Source organism: Mustelus asterias, unplaced genomic scaffold (genome assembly GCF_964213995.1).
Source record: "Mustelus asterias unplaced genomic scaffold, sMusAst1.hap1.1 HAP1_SCAFFOLD_1110, whole genome shotgun sequence".
NCBI lineage: Eukaryota > Metazoa > Chordata > Chondrichthyes > Carcharhiniformes > Triakidae > Mustelus > Mustelus asterias.
In genome coordinates this window covers 53,976-69,552 of record NW_027591055.1, presented here as the reverse complement: position 1 = coordinate 69,552, position 15,577 = coordinate 53,976, and the positions used below count along the sequence as shown (strand labels likewise).

Here is a 15,577-nt window from a genome sequence, read left to right as displayed (position 1 = left end):
CAGCCGAGGTTATTCATGAAGGCCCCGCCTTCTCAGCCTTTGAGGCGTGGTGGCCCTCAGGTTAAATCACCACCAGTCAGCTCTCCCCCTCAAAGGGTAGAGCAGTCATCTGGGACTATAGAAACTAGAAGCAGGAGGAGGCCATTCAGCCCTTCGAGCCTGCTCCGCCATTCATTATGATCACGGCTGATCATCAAGTTCAATAACCTGATTCCCCCCTTCCTCCCATATCCCTTTAGCCCCAAGAGCTATATCTAATTTCTTCATAAAATCAGACAACATTTTGGCCTCAGCTATTTTCTGTGGTAGTGACTATGAAAGTGACTTTACAGTACATATATTTGCTCGATGATCTCAAACTGACTCGGGTCTAAGATCTAAACTAATACCCTTTGTTAGACTTAACGTGAATTGTGAACATTGCATGTACAAAAGAATCCAGACTGACGACTAACTCATTAGTAGATTAAAAACATGTACGACAACAGTTGAAATTAACTTCATTTTTTTCACATTTGAAGTTCCTCTAATTTTTTTTTGAAAAAGGGATTAATGGCTTTCTGTTTGGTTCAATAGTCATTTAAACTGGGTCTGCAAAAAAAGCCAATGATGATAATTCCTTCCACAACCTTCTGGGGATAATTACAGATGGACAACAAATGCTGGTTTTCCAAGTGATGCTTACATCTCATGAAATAGCAAAAAAAGAGCAGTAATGTCTGCTCCTTTCTCTTCCCCTCTCTCCCACCCACTCAACAAGCTACCTCCCTTTTTCCCTCTAAACTGGAATGTTGGCACTTTCCAAAAGTTTCCTCTCTTCACCTTCTGCGACAAAAAAGCTGTCTACATTTCTCTGCCCACTCAACAAGGAATAATGTTTCTTGAATCTTCAAATAGGGTCTTCTGTCATCCTCCACACGAAGCCTTACTTTCAAAAGGGCCTCTCTTTTTTTCCCCCTCCATCAGTATTTCTTTCCTCCCTCGTTCCATTCCCCCCCAAGAGAGTCTTTTCCACCCCTATTCCCGGTTCTCGAACCCCATTCTTGAGGTAGTCAAGAAAGCATACGGCATGCTTGCCTTCAACAGTCGGTGCATTGAGTATAAAAACCGGCAGGTCATGCTGCAGCTGTACAGAACCTTAGTTAGGCCTCATTTGGAATATTGTGTACAATTCTGGTCGCCACACTACCAAAAGCATGTGGATTCTTTGGAGAGGGTACAGAAGAGGTTTACCAGGATGTTGCCTGGTCTGGAGGGTATTAGCTATGAGGAGAGGTTGGATAAACTTGGTTTGTTCTCACTGGAATGACAGAGGTTGAGGGCGACCTGATAGAAGTTTACAAGATTATGAGTGGCATGGACAGAGTGGACAGTCAGGTGCTCTTTCCTAGGGTAGAAGAGTCAACTACTAGGGGACATAGGTTTAAGGTGCATGGGGAAAAGTTTAGAGGAGATGTGCGAAGCAAGTTTTTTTACAGAGGGTGGTGAATGTCTGGAATGCGCTGCCCGGGGAGGTGGTGGGAGCAGGTACGATAGCCGCATTTAAGGGGCAACTAGACGAATACATGAATAGGATGGGAATGGAAGGATACAGTTTTAGTTTAGGTGGGCATCATGATCAGCGTAGGCTTGGACGGCTGAAGGGCCTGTTCCTGTGCTGTACTGTTCTTTGTTTACATTGTGTAACTCTTAAATTTTCAGATCTTTGCCCTATAATCCGATCCAAAAGTAGCCCGCAGGTATCTTATCAAAGCATGGCACTGCCACATAAATATTATGTCAAGAGAATGCAACATCACCTGGTCTCAACTTGACCCAGGCCCTAAAATACTCGCAGCCAGTCCCCACAACACAAGGAGTGGAGAGAGAATGGGGGCGTGGTACTGATCTCACTGTCGATTGACCATATCCATATTTCAAGATGGCGCTGGAACGTGGCAACTCTTTGCAAGTATGTATGGTATGAAATGTATGGATAGCACACAAAGCAATACTTTTCACCGTATCTCGGTACACGTGACAATAATAAATCAAAAGCAAGTGAGAATACAGCAATGGATCTATCATGTCCATATCTTACCTCACATTCTCCACCTCCTGCTTCACTAATGGCCTTTGCCCATCTACCATATTCTCTTCCCCACCCCTCTGTTTAATTTTGTCATATTTTCGCTTCATTTTGGATCCTTTTATCATTAATTCCTCCTCTGTTGTCTCTCTCCTTACCCTGTTCCCAATGCCTTAGTATCCTATTCTTAATCCTTCCACCCATAGCTTTCCGCTACTCTCCAACAAAAAAAAACCCTTCTCGCAATGTAGAGCCTTTAGCAAAGAACAGTCTTAGCAGAGGAACAGGCCCTTCGGCCCACCAAGCCTGCGCTGATCACGTTGTGCTATCTAGACCAACCACCTGTATCCCTCTATTGCCCGTCTGTTCATCTGTCTATCCAGATAAGTTTGAAATGTCACTAATGTCTACCTTAACCACCTCACTTGGCAGTGCATTCCAGGCCACCACCACCCTTTTTTAAAAAAAATCTTCCCCGGCACTTCTCCACTAAATCTTTCCCCCCTTACCTTGAACTTGTGCCCCCTTGTAACTGACATTTCCGCCCTGGAAAAAAGCTTCCAACTATTCACCTTATCTATGCCCCTCATAATTTTATGAGTCGCCCCTCAGCCTCCGTCTTTCCAGGGAGAACAATCTCAGTTTATTCAATCTCTCCTCATAGTTAATACCCTCCATACCAGGCAACATCCTGGTAAACCTTATCTGTACTCCCTCCAAAGCCTCTACGTCCTACTGGTAGTGCGGCGACCAGAATTGGACACAGTATTCTAAATGTGGCCTAATCAATGGACAGAATTTCAAAGAGATTCAGGGGAACGCACTCAGGTGTTTGTTTCTTTGGTTCTTTGAGCGCTTTTTAAAATAATTTCTCAATCTTTTAATGAAATATGACTGAAACTAATTAGGTGGACAATGCTTCAGCTTTCATTATTATTGTAAATATTTGCCAATTCATGTTTTTGCATATATACCAAGGACTGTGACAGGCTGTAAAGAAAACGTAGAGATAGACAGCAAGGAATTTCATGGCACTTGTCACAGAAAAGCTCTGTGATTCCACTTCATTAATCTTCATTTTCAGCCGAAGGATCTACCTTTTCCCAATGGCTCGAGAAACTACAAAACAGGCTCTTTGCAAAACTGCTACTTTGATTTTTTGATTTGATGTATTATTGCCACATGTATTAGCATACAGTGAAAAGTATTGTTTCTTTGCACTATACAAAGCATACCGTTCATAGAGAAGGAAAATAGAGAGTGCAGAATGTAGTGTTACAGTCATAGCTAGGGTGTAGAGAAAGATCAACTTAATGCAAGCTAAGTCCATTCAATAGTCTGATGGTAGCGGGGAAGAAGCTGTTCTTGAGTCGGTTGGTACGTGACCTCAAACATTTGTATCTTTTTCCCGACGGAAGAAGGTGGAAAAGAGAATGCCCGGGGCGAGTGGGATTATGCTGCTGGCAATCAGGAAACTTTGGCTGCTTTTCCTTTTGCTTGGTGTCTTCAGGCTTGCCACTGCTTTCTGGGGAGCTGATGAAAATGACCGAGGTGCTGCTTTTTGCTCTGAACTCCAGTCTACCAAACTTGTGTGTGTTTTCTTTGCTGCCCGGTTAATTTAGCAGAGTTACATTCAACGTGATAGCTGCCTCTTTGGTTCAGCTCACAGAATTGACAGTATACATAACAATGGAACATCGTGCACGGATTCACATTGACAGCAGCCCCTACTCCAAGGAGAAGCTTTGATCAACAGGATTGTCAATAAGCAAAGTCCTTGCACACCCTTTCCAAATACCTCCTCCATTTTTGGATCTAACTTTGCATATATTATTTTGCTAACGCTTACGTTGCCCAGATTGTTGCAACAGGTTTGGAACAAAACTCTCTTGCCTATTTTTGCCCATCCTGTCTAATCATGACCATATTAACTGCTGTTATTACTCTTCAGACAGAAGGCTTGACAGGCAGGAAGGCATGCATCTATGCGTCAGGATTTAATTATTATTGCTGTTCTGTAGATTAACAAGTGGAAGGTGTGATTCAACCCAAATGGGGTTTCTTTTATTCATTTGTGGGACATGGACGTCGCTGGCTGGTCAGCATTTATTGCCCATCTGTGGATGCCCCCGGAGGGCAGTTGAGAGTCAACCACACTACATTCTGCACTCTCTCCTTTCCTTCTCTATGAACGGTATGCTTTGTCTGTATAGTGCGCAAGAAACAATACTTTTCACTGTATACCAGTACGTGTGACAATAATAAATCAAATTAAAAAATCAAAAGTAGCAGTTTTGCAAAGGGCCTGTTTTGTAGTTTCTCGAGCCATTGGGAAAAGGTAGATCGATCCTACTTGTGGCTCTGAAGTCACATGTAGGCCAGACCAAGCAAGGAAGGCAGATTTCCTTCCCTAAAGGTCATCCAGATGGGTTTTTCCGACAATGGTTTCATGGTCATCAGTAGATTCTTAATTCCAGATTTTTAAAATAAAAATTGAATTCAAATTCCACCATCTGCCATGGTGGGATTCGAATCCGGATCCCCAGAACATTAGCCGAGTTTGTGGATTAATAGTCCAACGATAATACCATTAGGCCATTGCCTCCCCTTAAATGGATGTCGATGTTTAATTTGGTGAAGGGAGGGGTTAAAAAGAACAAGGGAGAGCTTCACATTTGTTCCCTCTGATCGAGATGCTGAACCAGATATTGAAAGGTTCAGATTACAGTTGAGGCACATTTAGCCTTTTCCAGAGTTCTTTTCCCCCTCTGCCAAAGATCTAAGGAAATTTGGCATGTCAGCTGCGACTCTCACCAACTTTTATAGATGCACCATAGAAAGCATTCTTTCTGGTTTTATCACAGCTTGATATGGCTCCTGCTCTGCCCAAGACCGCAAGAAACTACAAAAGGTCGTGAATGTAGCCCAATCCATCATGCAAACCAGCCTCTCATCCATTGACTCTGTCTACACTTCCCGCTGCCTCGGCAAAGCAGACAGCATAATTAAGGACCCCCACGCACCCCGTACATTCTCTCTTCCGCCTTCTTTCATCGGGCAAAAGGATACAAAAGTCTGAGGTCACATACCAACGACTCAAGAACAGCTTCTTCCCTGCTGCTGTCAGACTTTAGAATGGACCTACCTCGCATTAAGTTGATCTTTCCCGACACCCTAGCTATGACTGTAACACTACATTCTGCACTCTCTCCTTTCCTTCTCTATGAATGGTATGCTTTGTCTGTATCGTGCGCAAGAAACAATACTTTTCACTGTCTGCTAATACATGTGGCAATAATAAATCAAATCAAATCAAATATTTTACAAATGAATCATGGCAATAAATAGTCGAAAAGATTGCTACTCATAAAATACAGGAGCCGGTACCTTCGGAGATAGCTTCAGTCGCTCTGCGGATCCCGCGGTCGAAAGCTCGAGCGTCGGCAGGACTTTGAAAGGTAAGTCCAAACTTTTTATCATCGATCTTCCAGTGGTGAAATATTGGCGTAACCTTGTTGTAGACAAGATCCTTCTTCAGGACACATTCCAAAACCACCTGCATATTAAAATGTCAAAAAGGAGGATTTTTAAAAAAACAAACACGAAACACGTTCACAACCAATATACTAAATACAAGCCGCACCTCTGCTTAAAATATTCAAATCTCATTACATTTAGAAGTAGATTTTAAAAGGCTGCATGATAATAAAAGCCCCAGATTGCAATTTAGAGTCAGCAAATCATATTAAACCATTGGATTTTACAATCTAAAATATCAATTCATAAACTGAAGGTTGTATAATCGAGAGAAAGACTCGCAATCAGTCCCATTGAGAATTCAATTATATTTAAACTTGGGTGACAGTCTGTGCGGAGTCTGTACGTTCTTCCCGTGTCTGCGTGGGTTTCCTCCGGGTGCTCCGGTTTCCTCCCAAGGTCTGAAAGATGTGCTGCTTAGGTGGATTCATAGAATCATAGAATTCCAACAGTGTAGGAGGAAGCCATTCAGCCCATTGAGCCTGCAGCGACAACAATCCCACCCTAACCCCACATATTTACCCTGCTGGTCCCCCCTGAAACTAGGGTCAGTTTAGCATCAATCAACCTAACCCACACATCTTTGGACTGCGGGAGGGAACCGGAGCAGCCGGAGGAAACCCACGCAGACACGGGGAGAAGGTGCAAACTCCACACAGACAGTCACCCAAGCCGGGAATCAAACCCGGGTCCCTGGCGCTGTGAGTAGCAGTGCTAACCACTGTGCTACCCATGTATTGGCCATGCTAAATTGTCCCTTAGGGTTACATGATACATGGGGATACAGGGATAGGGCCCGAGTGGGATTGTTATCGGGTGCAGGCTCGATGGGCTGAATGGCCTCCTTCTGCACTGTAGAGATTCTGTGATGATACCATGGATATTATAGTATCCTTGCTGTGGTGACTGTCAGCTACCGTAGCCACTAAGACTGACCTTAACTCAACATTCAATTTCTTTCATGCTACGCGATAGAAGAGAGCGGAGGTAATAAGTAGGTGCCCAAATTGGAAGGAAATGACTACTTATGTCCCACTAGGATCTGTGCTGTGGCCACAACCATTCACTACATCTGTTAATGATTTCGGTAACACAATAGAGGGCTACGTATCCATGTTTGGCAGTGACAAAGATCGGTGGTGTAGCAGGTAAACAGGAACATAACATTTCAAAGGGACATTGACTGATTTACTAAGTCAAAACTGCAGCAGATAGGTTTTAAACCAGATAAATGTGAGGCACTCTATTTTGTACCAAAAACAGATAGGTCCAAGATGGTGAAAACTTAGGAACAGAGAAGGTGCAGAGACATTTAGGAGGTCCATAAAGAGGTCGCTCTGATGTCGCAGCCAGATACAAACAAATTCCAAATGAAATGTTTGCCTTCATAACTAAAAGGATAGAATATAAAAGGTTTAAAAAGTTTTTTTTTAAGTTTAAAGTTTATTTATTAGTATCAGAAGTAAGGCTTACATTAACACTGGAATGAAGTTACTGTGAAAATCCCCTAGTCGCCACACACTCCGGCGCCTGTTCGGGTACACTAAGGGAGAATTTAGCATGGTCAATGCACCTAACCAGCACGTCTTTCAGACTGTGGGAGGGGGGGGGGATATTCTGCTACGACTACACTGGCTAGACCACATCTGGAATATTGTGTACAGAACTCAGCACCGCATCTTCAGAAAGCTTAGATTAGCTTTGGAAAGTGTGCAGGTTCATCTGAAGCGACCAGGTGTTAGATCATGAGAAGCGATTGTATAAGCTTAGGCTTGTATTCCCGGGAATACAGAAGATTCTGGGGCAAATGTTTGAGACTCTTCAAGACTTTGAAACAAAGTTATCGGGTAGATGAAGAGAAACATTCTTTACTGCTGGGGTCTTGAAGGAGTTGGGTGGGGTGAGAGTGGGGAGTAAGTCCAGGGCAAGGGGGCATTAAGCCTCAAAACCAGAGCCAGGCCCTTCAGCAGAAAAGTTAGGAGCTTGTCTTCACACAAGGGATGGAGAAATTTACACTGCCTGCAAGAAGCAGTAGATGCTAGCTCATTTAATCATAGAACAAGGCCATTCCACTCATCAAGCTCATGCCAGCACTCTGAAAGAGCCAAGTCCCACTTTCCCCGTGGTCCGACAATTATTTCTTTTCTGATGCTTACCCAATTTCTTTTTGAAAGCCATGATTGAATAGTAACATTTGAGAGACATCTTGATATGAACAGGTAGGGAATCGAGGGATATAGACTGTGTAGAGGCAAAAGACCTTTAGTTTCGGAAGGTGTCATGTGTCGACGCAGGCTTGATGGGTCGAAGGGCCTGTTCCTGTGTGCACTGTTCTTTGAATCTGCCTCAACTGGCCTTTCAATGTAAGACCATAAGATATAGGAGCAGAATTAGGCCATTTGGCCCATGGAGTCTGCTCCACCATTCAATCATGGCTGATATGATTCTTATCTCCATTCTCCAGCTTTCCCTCCGTAACCCTTGATCCCCTTATTGATGAAGGACCTATCTATCTCTGTCCTTAAAGACACTCAATGACCTGGCCTCCACAGCCTTCTGTGGCAATGGGTTCCACAGATTCACCACTCTCTGGCTGAAGAAAACCCTCCTCATCTTAGTTTTAAAGGGGTGTCCCTTCACTCTGAGGTTGTGCCCTCGAGTTCTAGTCTCTCCCACTAATGGAAACATCCTCTCCATGTCCACTCTATCTATGCCTCTCAGTATTCTGTAAGTTTCAATTAGACCCCCCCTCATCCTTCTGAACTCCATCGGGTTTGGGCCCGGACTCCTCAACCGCTCCTATGACAAACCCTTCATTCCTGGGATCATTCCTGTGAACCTCCTCTGGACCCCCTCCAAGGCCAGCACATCCTTCCTTAGGTATGGGGCCCAAAACTGCTCACAATATTTCAAATGGGGTCTGACCAGAGCCTTATACAGCCTCAACAGTACATCGCTGCTCTTGTATTCTAGCCCTCTAGAAATGAACGCTAACATTGAATTTGCCTTCCTAACCATAATATCTTAACCATTCACTGCATAGACAAATTTTATTCATGTTGTCTTTGATTCCTTCACCACTTTAAATTTATGTCCTCTGATTATCAACCCTTTGGCCAATGGGAACAGTTTTTCTCTATCCACACCCCTCAAGGTTTTGAATAGCCATCGATTCTTCTCTCAATCTTCTCTTGTCCAAGGAGAACAAGCCCAGCGTTTCCAATCTATCCACACAGCTCACACCGGGAGCCATTCTCGTGAATCTTTTATGTATCCTGTTTAAATAAAGCCCTCACATCCCCTCTCAAATGCGGTTCCCAGAATTGGACTCCAGACTGAGGCCAAACTGGATTTTAACTGTTTGCAAATCTGAGGAAAATGGACAGAAATATTCCAGTTAAATCTTCGGTAGCAACAGTGTTCTAATTTAATTCTCTGGCCCTTGTGTCCAAGCCCCTTCATGTTCTTGCCAGGTCCTGATCTTTGCAGCATTCTCCAAACCACAAGGAGTCTGCTCGCTTGTGCGTTCCTCCCCCCACCCCCCTCCCCTTCCCCTTCCCCTGCCCCACATTCCCATCACTCCCCAGTGGGGATTGTGCTTTCAACAGCCATTCTCTGGTTTGGAATTTCCACCTTAAGCCTCTCCGTCCCGTCCACTTTTAAGGATTCCCTTAAAACTCATCACTTTGAACAAGCGTTTAATCACTCCCTGATTTCCTCCTTTGATTGGACTTTGATTTTTGCCTGATTATTCTTCTCCACAGTTTTCCACACTGAAGGCATTGTACAAAGCTAAACTGTTACATTCAGTTGAGACAATTTAAAACATATTGTGCTGCCCATTTAAAATAAATGCAATATCACACAACACTGGCTCCATCATTACAGTTCATGCTGATTTTCTCCCTGCCGATTATATTTCAGTCAACTAAGAAGCTCGATCTGTCTTTGACCTTCTCCTGACGCAGTTGTGACTCATTTGCTGCATCTTAGAGTCATAGAATCCCCACAGTGCAGAAGGAGGCCATTTGGCCCATCGAGTCTGCACCGACCACAATCCCACCCAGGTTCTATCCCCACAACCCCACGTATTTACCCTGCTAATCCCCCTGACATTAAGGGGCAATTTAGCATGGCCAATCAACCTAACCTGCACATCTTTGGACTGAGAGGGGAAACCGGAGGAAACTCACGCAGACAAGGGGAGAATGTGCAAACTCCACACAGACAATGACCCAAGCCGAGAATCGAACCTGGGTGCTGTGAGGCAGCTTGCTAAACACTGTGCCATCGTGCCACTAACCATAGTGCCACTGTAATCTGTTCTTTTGGGGAAAATTGCTTGCCTTTTTAAAAAATTCATTTAATAGAAATCATAGAAACCCTACAGTACAGAAAGAGGCCATTCGGCCCATCGAGTCTGCACCGACCACAATCCCACCCAGGCCCTACCCCCATATCCCTACATATTTACCCACTAATCCCTCTAATTTACGCATCTCAGGACACTAAGGGGCAATTTTTAGCATAGCCGATCAACCTAACCCGCACATCTTTGGACTGTAGGAGGAAACCGGAGCACCCGGAGGAAACCCACACAGACACGAGGAGAATGTGCAAACTCCACACAGACAGTGACCCGAGCCGGGAATCGAACGCAGGTCCCTGGAGCTGTGAAGCAGCAGTGCTAACCACTGTGCTACCGTGCCGCCCCACGGGATTTAACGGGACATGGGCGTCGCTGGCTGGACCAGCGTTTATTGCCTGTCCCTAACTGCCCTCCATTTCAGGAGACTGAGAGTCAACCACATTGCTGTGGCTCTGGAGTCACTTGTAGGTCAGACCAGGTAAGGACGGCAGATTTCCTCCAAAGGATAAGGGCTGAAAAATAAAGGGGACGGGGATAAAAATATCTTTGCTTAATGAGCGCATTCTCCAAATTTCTACTTCTATACTTGAATTTTTCTTATATATTTCACTTTAAATGTCTTCAAACTCCCCCCTTCGTCAATCCATCTGACAGAAGACCAAGCCTTCTGCTCTTTTTATGGCCTTTTCAATTCAAGTGGTGGCCCTAACTCCTTACAGTACGCTGTATTAATATTCTACACTGCTACATGATAAGGATACCATTATCTTCTAACAAAGGTTTCAAAATCCCAAAGCAAAAGCCACTTGCCTTTTTGTTTGAGGACGCAAAACCAACAGTCCAAGTTAACTTTGAAGTCACATCTATTTTGCATCATAATTTTGTTATTGCATTAAAGCCTCCAGTATCTAATACAATAATTTCCACCTTAATAAAGAGAGCTGGCACATAGAGTCATACATGCAGAAAAAGCCATTCGGCCCATCGAGTCTGCACCGACAATATCTACCACTAAAGCAGATACAAAGTGCATCACCTCGCACTCATCAGGGTTAAATCCATCTGCCACTGCTCTGCCCATCTGACCAACCCATCTATCTATATCTTCCGATAACCTACAACTATCTTCTTCACTATTAACTACCCTACCAATCATGGTGTCTTCTGCAAACTGGCGTAGCATTCCCTCCAACACTTTCATCATTAATGTATCGAACAAACAATAAGGGTTCCAGTACTGAACCCTGTGGTACACCACTGGACACTGGCCTCCATCACTCGAACAGCCTTCGATCATTACTCTCTGTGTCCTATTACTACGCCAACTTCTCACCCATCTCGCCAAGTCTCCCCCGAATTCCATGTGCTTTAATCTTCTCAATCAGTCTCCCATGTGGGACCTTGTCAAAAGCTTTGCTAAATTCCATATAACCTACATCAACTGAACTTTCCTCATCCACACACTTAGTCACTTTTTCAAAAAATTCCAACATATTTGCCGGGCATGTATATCATGATATATATTGAGGTATAAAGTTAATAGATGAAGAAAACATAATGATTTTACATTTCAGAGAAAGAAAATCCCCCAATTTCTTCAGAGTGAATACTTGCAAGATCAATAGTGCTGAGAAAACAGATAACTGAAGCAAGGAAGTGGAAAGGCAGTGACTGACAGAGACCCAAATCTTTTGTCCCCTGGTCAGAAGGTTCCCCTCTACATAAAATATTGGTCAGGATTTTCCACCCTACATAGGGTGTTTTCCCCTGGTGGAATTGGCTTGCCATTGGCTGGTGGGATCTTCCATACTGCTCGCCGTCTACACCACCGGGGAATTCACTGGCCAAAGGCAACCCACCTCCAGTCCCTGAAAATCCCGGCATTGGTTACTCTGCAAGTTTGACAACTGATAGAATCCAAAACAAATACTCTGCACGAGTTAAGAGCACAGGTACAAAGTCACTCGTCAATCCCCAATAAATGCCACACACAACTTTTGAATTGAAGTCAGACCATTTTGGCTTGGCTAGTTCCAGACATGCCTGCACCTGAATGACAATACAGAAGCTGCTGCTTATCAGTCATCTAACCTTGCAGTGTTCCACAACATTTAGGGTAAACAACATATTAATTTCCAGTAACACTCCAATTGGGGCAGCGCGTGTGGCACGGTGGTTAGCACTGCTGTCTCACAGCGCCAGGGACCCTGGTTCGATCCCAGCCTTAGGTCACTGTCTGTGTGGACTTTGTATGTTCTCCCCATGACTGCATGGGTTTCTTCCGGGTGCTCTGGTTTCCTCCCATAGTCCAAAAGACGTGCTGGTTAGGTGCATTGGCCATGCTAAATTCTCCCTCAGTGCATCCGAACAGGCGCCGGAGTGTGGCGACTAGGGGATTTTCACAGTAACTTCATTGCAGTGTTAATGTAAGCCTACTGGTGACACTAATAAAATAAACTTTTAAAAATGTCCTATTGTTACAGAATTGTCGGTACCTGGCATCGACAGAGAACATTTTCTGGTGAAGATATTTCCCATTAAATAATGGGCAGGATTCTCCGGTCTTGTCCGCGGAGAATGGAGCATTTGGCATTCCAGCAAAAACTCCATTCACTTTCAGCGGCACCGGAGAATCCCAGCCACGATTGAGGATGGAGACTTGCGGCGAATACCAGCATCGTAAGAAATTATTGCGTAAAAACTCCAGGGGCGGGGGATTTTCCAGCCACGCTCACCCCAAACCAGAAAATTCTGCCAAGGTCAATCGTCTACTACGATTCCCATGGTGGGTGGGACAGGAAAATTCCCCCCAGGTCTCTCTGCTCCATTGTGTGCCAAAGCTCCAGATAATTGACTGCAATAGTTTTCCTTTCAGCATGTTTCTGTTGTTTAGAAAGTCAGCAGCTAACCGCAATCCTGGGGACCTACAGCATTTTTTCTTAAATGAATCGCTCTGCCCTTAGAAGTCTGGTGACCAGACAAAGCTTTGCTAATCCAGAATTCATTGAACAGAAGCTTCTTTCAATAATCCAACAAGTCTGAAGCTTGCCAAGGATGAGCATCATGACATCGGAACATCCATTGCTGTCTGGTGGTTTACCCAAATCACATGTTTTCTGGACATTACAATTAGCTCGTTCAGGTCATATGAACTGCGGCAGTGACAAGTATACACCATCAGCAATTGGACACTGAGACTGGCCAAGGATCAAAGCAGCCTTCTGACATTCGGGGAACAGTGGCCACCATTTGAAGTTCGCTTGAAATGGACAAGCAGAATTTACCCATTTGTGACAGTTTGGAAACCTTAACTGCCATGCATTGTAGACCTCGTGTCAATGAAAAATCATGGGGCAAAGCTTGACTCTGCTGACGTGAGCAGACCTCGGTGCAGCCGGTACCAGCACAAGGATATTCTCCAAACAATGAAAGAAAAGGTAACTGTAATTGCCAAGAAAACTTTTGCAACACATTCACAAAAAATAAACTCGGAACTTGAAAATGGAGAGAACAGCTGGACTGAAACGAAGAAATTGCTAAACATTTTCTGAAGCCAATAATGAAAGCAGACCAAGAATGTGTCATGATATCAAGCAGAAAGGGGAAGTTACTTGACTAATGCACATAACCATAGAATCCCTACAGTGCAGAAGGACGCCATTCAGCCTGTCGAGGCTACACTGACAACAATCCCACCCAGACCCTATCCCCGTAATCCTATGTATTTTCCCTGCTAATCCCCCTGACACCAAGGGGCAATGTGTGGCACAGTGGCAAAGTGGTTAACACTGCTTGGGTCACTGTCTCTGCGGAGTCTGCACGTTCACCCCGTGTCTGCGTGGGTTTCCTCCGGGTGCTCCGGTTTCCTCCCACAGTCCAAAAGACGTGCTGGTTAGATGCATTGGCCGTGCTAAATTCTCCCTCAGTGTACCCAAACAGGTGCCGGAGTGTGGCGACTAGGGGATTTTCACAGTAACTTCACTGCAGTGTTAATGTGAGCCTACCTGTGACACTAATAAATAAACTTTATTTAGCTTGGCCAATCAACCTAACCTGCACATCTTTGGAGTGTGGGTGGAAATCGGAGGAAACTCACGCAGACACGGGGAGAATGTGCAAACTCCGCACAGACTGTGGCCTGAGGCCGAAACTGAAACCAGGACCCTGGCGCTGTGAGGCAGCAATGCAAACCACCGTGCTGCCCACAGCATTAAGGAATTTTACCCATGGTGTGCTGGCCAATATTTATCTCCTAACCGCACTTGGAGTACTGTGTGCAGTTCTGGTCCCCACATTACAGGAAGGATGTGGAGGCTTTGGAGAGGGTGCAGAGGAGGTTTACCAGGATGTTGCCTGGTATGGAGGGGAGATCCTATGAGGAGAGGCTGAGGGATTTGGGATTGTTTTCGCTGGAAAGGCGGCGGCTAAGAGGGGATCTTATTGAAACATATAAGATGATTAGAGGTTTAGATAGGGTGGATAGTGATAGCCTTTTTCCTCTGATGGAGAAATCCAGCACGAGGGGGCATGGCTTTAAATTGAGGGGGGGTAGTTATAGAACCGATGTCAGGGGTAGGTTCTTTACCCAGAAGGTGGTGAGGGATTGGAATGCCCTGCCAGCATCAGTAGTAAATGCGCCTAGTTTGGGGGCGTTTAAGAGATCCGTAGATAGGTTCATGGACGAAAAGAAATTGGTTTAGGTTGGAGGGTCACAGTTTTTTTTTTAACTGGTCGGTGCAACATCGTGGGCCGAAGGGCCTGTTCTGCGCTGTAATGTTCTATGTTCTATGTTCTAACCCACAGATTATCCGATTCTTCTGTAGCCAAGTTCAGCAATTCCGACCTTATCTGGTGCCTTGCAACCATAACAATGGGATTTTTAAATTACAGGCAACTCTGGACTGGGAGCCAAGCTGGGTGGAAGATGTCACTTGGCTGTTCGAGACATAGGGCTGTATTCTGCTGTCAGTCAGTGGTGAATGAATGCAACCTTGCTACACTTGCATTGCCCATGGAACCAATCCCTTCAGCTTCTACACTGGAAGCTCTTGGCAGCTAACTATGGAAGTGGAGTTGGGACCGGTATGAACATGGTAACTGTACAGCTCTTTAACAAATTAAAATGAAGAATCAATAATGAGCAACAGACTGTCGGGACCAGGAACTATAATTTAGAATAACAAATTCACCATTAAATCATGTACAGAAATCAAAAGATAGGGACTGAAGGGTTGCATTGAGATTTAAATTTATTTCCTTACATATCCGACAATAAGGAAACCTTAAAGGAATGAGCCTCCACACTTGTTAAAGCCAATTTTCAGTTTAAACATCTGGTGATTGTCCCTTTAAAGGATCAATCTGCAGAGTAATGGTCACGTGACCCAGGGAATCAATCAGGGAGCAGTCCTTTGTGGAGGACTGGACACAATACACAAGAGCGCCTTGGGTATTACTTCCAAGGGAACGAAATACAGGAGGGGCGAAATGCAAGGGAATTGTCCAGAGTATCTGTGGCACCCAAACTTATCATCTGATTTGCAGTCTCTCAGCCCCAAGCACGCCTGACTCCAAACCATTCAGTGGGATTGGTGAAGTCACAT

The 15,577-nt window shown here is 44.6% G+C and overlaps 1 protein-coding gene across 2 annotated transcripts in view; it reads right to left on the bottom strand.

Moving 5' to 3' along the window:
• LOC144487897 (sprouty-related, EVH1 domain-containing protein 1-like) overlaps nt 1–15,577 on the bottom strand; it is a 98,078-nt gene that overhangs the window by 40,954 nt on the left and 41,547 nt on the right. For both annotated transcript variants that reach the window (XM_078205948.1, XM_078205949.1), the window contains exon 3: nt 5,456–5,624. In XM_078205948.1, coding sequence (XP_078062074.1) covers nt 5,456–5,624 — 169 coding nt within the window. The remainder of the gene's footprint in view (nt 1–5,455; nt 5,625–15,577) is intronic.